This window comes from Crocuta crocuta, unplaced genomic scaffold (assembly GCF_008692635.1).
Source record: "Crocuta crocuta isolate KB4526 unplaced genomic scaffold, BGI_CrCroc_1.0 scaffold216, whole genome shotgun sequence".
In the NCBI taxonomy this organism is placed as follows: Eukaryota; Metazoa; Chordata; class Mammalia; order Carnivora; family Hyaenidae; genus Crocuta; species Crocuta crocuta.
Window position 1 is genome coordinate 10,890,286 of NW_027531504.1, and position 7,390 is coordinate 10,897,675.

General features: G+C 35.5%; 1 protein-coding gene across 5 annotated transcripts in view; it reads left to right on the forward strand.

The window, feature by feature from the left end:
* The window catches only part of ATP2B1 (ATPase plasma membrane Ca2+ transporting 1), a 135,005-nt gene that overhangs the window by 97,523 nt on the left and 30,092 nt on the right, over positions 1 to 7,390 (forward strand). For all 5 annotated transcript variants that reach the window (XM_077772278.1, XM_077772277.1, XM_077772279.1 and 2 more), the window contains exons 10-12: positions 2,121 to 2,363; positions 3,703 to 3,944; positions 6,760 to 6,997. In XM_077772278.1, coding sequence (XP_077628404.1) covers positions 2,121 to 2,363; positions 3,703 to 3,944; positions 6,760 to 6,997 — 723 coding nt within the window. The remainder of the gene's footprint in view (positions 1 to 2,120; positions 2,364 to 3,702; positions 3,945 to 6,759; positions 6,998 to 7,390) is intronic.

The following is a 7,390-nucleotide window of genomic DNA, read 5'->3' on the forward strand; positions in this document are numbered from 1 at the left end:
CTCTGTATTTCCTCGCAGGGCAGCCTGGACACAAACCCCAGCACAGCCCTGCTAGGCAGAGTTCTCGTGTAATTTTCACTGTATGATAGTTACGTTCCAAGTCACATTGCCTCCTTTTTCCCATCTGTAAAATTTAAGAGTGTTTGTCATTCACCTGTGGGATAAGAGCCAGGAGACTTCTCTCCAGTCCCAGCTTCTGAGGCCTCCTTGTTTCCACTCTTCTGCCCTCATCACAACACAGCCAAGCTTCCACACAGCAGGCAGACTCCTGTTTCTAAAATATAATTCAGCTGTATTATTTCCTTGCATAAAACTCTAGTGGCTTCTCTCCCTCTGGTCCAGCCTCAACCGCCCCCCATAGTTTGTCACATACTTCAGGGCCCAGTCGTTCTTCCTGTGGATCATTTTTTCATTCTGGTCTCCTGGTATCACCTCTAGAAGCTGGATTCTTGTTTTCCAGGTAGAATTCTAAAAATGAGCTTGACACCTTTGCTAACTACTGTTTACTGAAGTTATAATATGGTTGAAGATTATTAATTTATTTTTTATTAATTTTACATCTTAAATGGAAAAGGATTTTTAGAAAGGTTTAGTTTGGACAATTTTGATCTTTCACAATGGCTTTGCAGGTAAAATTATACTTAATAGAAGAATGCTTCTGTTGTCAAATTTTCTGATGTTGTTTAATTAGCTGTTTTCCTTAAGTAGTATTGTTGATGATAATGAGCAGTGTAAGCAAATAGTTACAGTTTCAGCTTTAGCACTCTGATCTTCAGTATTCTAGCTTGTTTTACAGTAAACCTATCATGATAAGAATATTTTGCTTACTGTTTGAGTTTTTTCTTTTCAACCATTTAACATCTTTCATTTCAAAAATAAAATAGTAAATGTTTCAGAGTGATAAAATGTAATCATCTATTTGTCCTTTTTTTATGTTTTGAAATAATTTGCATAAACAAGTTTTAAGATACTGGTCATTTTATCACTACTGTCCGTTCATTTTGAATAGTCACCAATAACAGTTTTTCAATTGATCAAAAGATATAGGCAGAATTTACCTTTTTTAAATAGCAAATGAGTGTTTCAGTTACTGTTCTCTTTTTATTAAAGGTTTAGCCCAAATGTTACCAATTACTGCTTTTTCATGGAGATGTGTATTTTTTATTAGATCCTTTGTTAGTACTTTGCAAAGTGAAACAACTTTTTTTCCCTCTGCAGAACTTAATTTTTTTAATCTTCAATATTAATGCAAATCATAGGTCATTTTGGGGTTACATCTTTTTCTTCCCCATTTTTATTCAGGAACAGTTTTTACAGTATCTTGCATTTAGCAGTCACAGAACATACTTGGTAAAACAGCTCTCTGTGGTTTTTAACCCATTCTTCATATTTGAGAATGAATTATCAAGCATTTTAATTTAAATGCCTTTTGAGGCTACTATGAAAACTCTTGGTTTTTTAGAAACTGTGTGTTTTTGTTCTTGTAAATTAGAGGAGGAGATTATCCTAAGGATGAGAATACCAGGTGTCTAGCATATGGAAAAGATAAAAAATGACCCATTCTGGTTTTGATTTGTTATTTCAATCTATCAGGAAAAAAAATCAGACAACTGCATGCCCACGAGCTCTATATTTTAACTGATAAAAGTTACTTTTTCCTTGGTGATTTGTTTCCACTTTATAAGGAGATTTAATCCTTAAATGTGATATAATTTTACAATGCTGCAAGTACCCCTGTACTTAGAAGTACAAATCATCACTGCTGTTACAATGTGAAGCCACTTAACAGAGGCTGTTCGAGGCACATAGTCAACGTGATTTGCATATGAGTACATGTATCTGTATTCATTTACTAGATTATGTTATGTAGCGGTAAAAAAAAAAAAAAAAGAAAGATTGAAACCATACAAAGCTAGTATGCCCTTTAGTTTATTTGAATAGGTCAAATATACTGAAATTATTCCAATTGATACTTTATGCTATGTACTGTGTATTTGTATGTAGCTGGGAGTTTTTGTTTTTAAAGCATTTTACAATTTTGTGTAATGAGTTGATTGGTTTTTTATGCAGCTTAACTGGATTTTTTTTTTTTTTTTTTGTTTTCTTTTTGAATNCTGTAGAAAATGATGAAAGACAATAACTTAGTAAGACATCTGGATGCTTGTGAAACCATGGGAAACGCTACAGCTATTTGTTCAGATAAAACAGGGACATTGACAATGAACAGAATGACAGTTGTTCAAGCTTACATAAATGAAAAACATTATAAAAAGATTCCTGAACCAGAAGCTATTCCACCAAATATTTTGTCCTATCTTGTAACAGGAATTTCTGTGAATTGCGCTTATACGTCAAAAATATTGGTAAGGTTTCTTTAATAATTAACTTATATATGAAAATTAATTTTTAAATGTGTAATGATTAGATTATATGTAGCTATGTAGACCTACCCTTATTATATACAAATTGAAAAACTGAATTATGTTATGTTTTTAAAAGTCTGTATTCAGTTAATGTAAGTTTCTTTGATACAATTTGTATTATGAGTAAGATCTGTTGATGGACTTATACCTTCTCTTTACTTGTATTTTCTTCCTATGTTTTGAATGTCCCATGTTTAAGAACTATCAAGACTTATAACCAGAGCAAGTTATTAATTTTAAATTCTTAGTAAGCTTATTTTGTGAAAATCCAGATTATCTTACTGTAGAATTTTCTAGAGAAAGTTTTAAAGCCAGATTTCAACTGAATATGTTGTTTATATGCTTGTGTATGCTCTGTTTGCTTTCTCAGTAGGTCCTACGGTCATTCTTAGACCTTTTGAAACTAACTCAGTAAAGTAATTCTAGACTTTGTGCTGCCTTAGAATAAAATATCTTTAACTTTGCAAGTTAAAAGTCTTATTTACAACATAAAGTATGAAATAGCTTGAATTGGTATGTGTTCTAATGATTTGTGGAGGAAGACCATGAACAAAATTAATATTGCACGTTGTCTAGTAAAGATATGCGTGAATTAGATTATTGGACTGAAAAGTTATGGGATCCTGGTTCTAGATCTAGCTTTGCCTTTTACTAGCTAAAAGTCTGAGCTTTACTCTCTTCAACCATTAAGTAAAGACTATCACATCTGCCCTTATTAGTGCAGTAACAATTCTGTAAGTGGTATTTGTGAAGATATATGAAGGAAGTAAAGCTTTTATAGATATTTAAGGCAACAGTGCTCTATTTTAATGCATTACTTTTATTTTAAGTTAAAAAGCTTATAAAGTAGACTGAATTTTGAGTTCTTTAACATAAATGTTCAATGAAAACAAGAAGAGAAAAAGAAAGGAATTGAAATTTATTAAATCCCACTATGTGTCAGGAACCAACTGTAAACTTTACCTGCCTTATCTCACTTAATTCTTGGGTCATAAGCGCACCTGTTTTCCAGATGCTGAAGCCAAGGACCATAGCAGTGGGGTAACTTGCCAAAAATTCACATAGCTAGTAACTGGCTGGGCTGAGATTGGAATCCATGTCATTCTTGCCCCAAGATCCTTTCCACCATACCAGTTTGTGCCCCTCTTGGAAATGCTGCTTTTCTTAGAAGTTTCCTATATAATTTTGTTTTAGAATGTCGCATTCTATTTTACATTATAAATTAAACTGTCATAGAGAAACAAGATGATACTAGCTTCTAAACCTTTTTCTCTTATAGCCACCAGAGAAAGAGGGTGGATTACCTCGTCATGTTGGTAATAAAACTGAATGTGCCTTGTTGGGACTTCTTTTGGATTTAAAACGAGATTATCAGGATGTTAGAAATGAAATCCCAGAAGAAGCACTGTACAAAGTCTACACCTTCAATTCTGTTAGGAAGTCCATGAGTACTGTCCTGAAAAATTCAGATGGAAGTTTTCGAATATTCAGCAAGGGTGCATCTGAGATAATTCTGAAAAAGTAAGAGTAAAATGCTTAGATGAATAAATTGCTCACTATAGTTGCTTTATGGAATACCTACTATGTTGCTATTGTTGCTATTTCCTCTTTTGTGAACATGAGGCATTTGATAGGACCTCAGAACTTTTCAATATATTTTAATGGTACCTAGATACTTGCCCTTGGTGTTCTGCCATTTTTATACTTCAGCTTCTTTTATTTAATAGTATTTTGCTATAGGGAAACTGTGCCCATTACTTTCACTCTGATAGACTTTATAAAGTAAACCTTGCTCTTTGTTTTTAGACATACTGATTCTGTTATAGAGGATCATGAAAAATAAAAGCCTCCTGGGAAGAAAAACTCAAGTTTATATCTTCAGCGCAGCACTGTAGATAGTGAACTCAAAAAATGTGATGAATGAATTATAGATAGTTTTTAGAACGGCAAAGAATTAAAACTAGATCTTGAATTCTCCAGAGTGAGGTTTCATATTTATGCTGCTGCATTGTAGTACTTTAATATCTCCTGTCATTTTGAATGGTTATCTTTCTTTTTTACTGTCCTTTAACAGAACAGTATTTTCAGTTTTGACATTACACATTTATGTATAATTTCTCTAATGTTTATATGTTATTACAGATGTTGAAATTATTTTGGTTGCCTTTATTCCAGTAGAGAAGTAGAGAATTTGAAAACAATTTAAGAGCAGCTTTGGAAAATTAGAGCTCATTTGAAATTATAATGTTTAAAATATTTCTACTTTTAATTTGCTTATGTGTAGATTATGATCCAGTATTATCTTAATGAATACTTGACAGATTGTATTCTAACAAGTTTAAGAGACAGTTCTATAAATAAGTTACTGAAAAGGCAGCATATGAAAGATAGGTATGGAGTTTTAAGATGAACTCATACTCTTATGAAAGATGTGGCACTTCATTGTTTTTTAAAGAAATCTCAGAGGTAGGATTATTTAAGAGTCTTTTATTCCAAAGATGTGGCACTTTAGAAAGTTTTGATATAAAGTAAGGACATCAAGGGAAAGGAAGCCACATCCAAGGGAAGGAGATGAGAATACATGGGCCATATTGGGGAGGTAGCTAGCTGCATAGCTCAGCTGGGTAATGACGGGTTTTATGACACACAGGTCACATAAAGCTTTCTTCCCTTTACTGTATACTTGGTTAACTGATTTCAGTATGAAAGTTTAGAAATCTGTCTCATCCATGGTTTGCTGGATACCAGATAGGTGATACAGGGTAGATTTTTTTTTTTAACGTTTTATTTATTTTTGAGAGAGAGAGAGAGCAAGCGAGTGTGAGCAGGGGAGGGTCAGAGAGACAGGGAGATACAGAAACCAAAGCAGGCTCCAGGCTCCGAGCTAGCTGTCAGCACAGAGCCCGACGCAGGGCTCGAACCCACGTACCGTGAGATCGTGACCTGAGCAAAGTCAGACGCTCAACCGACTGAGCCACCCAGGTGCCCCAGGGGAGATTTTTGAATCAAAACCGATCAGGCTTTTTGACCACCAACTCTGCGACTGTGAAATGATGCATGTGAAACATCTAGCTTGGAGTCTCATAGATAAAAAGTATACAGTAATCCTACAGTGATATTTACGTTTTTTCATAGGGGCTCTTATACCTTAGGCTGAGCAATAAAAATGAAGTGGGCCAGATTATATAACTGGAGTATATTTTCCATGATCAGGTATATTTTCCATCATCAGGTAGTAGAATGATCAAATCCATGATTGAAGGTCATTCTTAACAGCAGGGAGTAAGGTGAGTTGAGGGGAAAGAAAGGATGGGCTGGAGACATATTAATTAAAAAGCTATTATAATAGCTCTAGCTCAAAGTGGGAGCCAGAAGAGGAAGTAGCAGGGGAACAGAAAGGAGAGGCACCATTCAGGAGACTGCTGTGAGGACAAACAGAGGAGACTTAGGAGCTGATAATATATAAGTGGCAAGGAGAAAGGAAGTGTTCAGGTGAGATTTAAGATTTACATTGAAATTATTGGGGCTGACGTTGATGTTAATGTTGAAAAGGCAGTGTTTAGGCTTGCATGCAGTAGGTTTAAGATGTTGGTACAGCATCCGAATGGAGTTCCTCAGCAGTGATGGAGTTTGTAAACCATCAAAGCAGAAGATGTGGATTTGACAGTCACCTGCCTAGAACAAGAGGAGGTGGCATCACCCAGGGAGAGAAGCAGAGAAAGGAGTCATGAAAAGTAAACTTTAAGTAGGGAAGTGCATAGCATGACCTTTATTTACTACATAATTAAAAGATCATAGTTAGTGGTACTGAAATTGAAACTATTTTGGCATTATCTCTCTCCTTCCAATAGAATGCTTATTTTAACAACAAGTTATTTTTTTTCTTTCATGGTTAAAACAATATAGGTGATGAAACTACATCTCAGGTAAGGGGTTGATTGAACTTGGCTTTTTACTTTAAAAGAAGAATACTTGTGAATTTGTTGTTAAAGTTAATGCCTCACTTTGTACCAGAATGGACAGGTGTATCGTGTATTCTCTTGTGCCACTAGGGGTGTTTTGTGAAAATGTAAAAGTATTGCATTTCCAAAAGAGAAGGTTTAGAGAATATCTAGAGTAACTGATAAAGTGGATAACTATCAAATGAGAACCATAAGAATTTAGAACTGTTTTTGTAAAGGGGAGGGTGAAAGTGAATGTAACTTAAGCAGCATACGTAATTTCTCTAGATTCCAGTTATCAGACCCCATGATTTCTAGCCATTCCCATTCACTTATGTGGCATTAACCATTATTTTTGTTAATTATTAATATCTGGATTCAACATTTCCTTTTAGGTGTTTCAAAATCTTGAGTGCTAATGGTGAGGCAAAAGTGTTCAGACCAAGGGACCGTGATGATATTGTAAAAACAGTGATTGAACCGATGGCATCAGAAGGCTTGAGAACCATATGTCTTGCGTTCAGAGATTTCCCAGCAGGAGAACCAGAGCCCGAGTGGGATAACGAAAATGATATTGTCACCGGCCTTACGTGCATTGCTGTTGTGGGGATTGAAGACCCTGTGAGACCTGAGGTGGTGAACCGTTCCGTGCTCTGCATGTGCAGAATCTCTCAACCCCAGGGCATCTAGGCACTGACTGCAGCCACTTTTCTCGTAACCTTCCTGGTGTTTATGATTTTAATTTTTTTTTGTGTCAATCCAAAAAGTGAAAAAATAGTGCTTGTGATGCATATGCTATCTGTGTGCAGTTTTGTTTTGTTTTAGTTTATTTTGAGTGAGAGAGATGGCAGGGAGGGCCAGAAAGAGACGGAGAGAGAGGATCCGAAGCAGGCTCCGCGCTATCAGCGCAGAGCCTGATGTGGGGCTCAAATTCAAAAACCACAAGATCATGACTTGAGCTGAAATCAAGAGTCAGACGCTTAACCCATTGAGCCACCCAGGTGCCCCCCCCCCCCCCACCCCCCC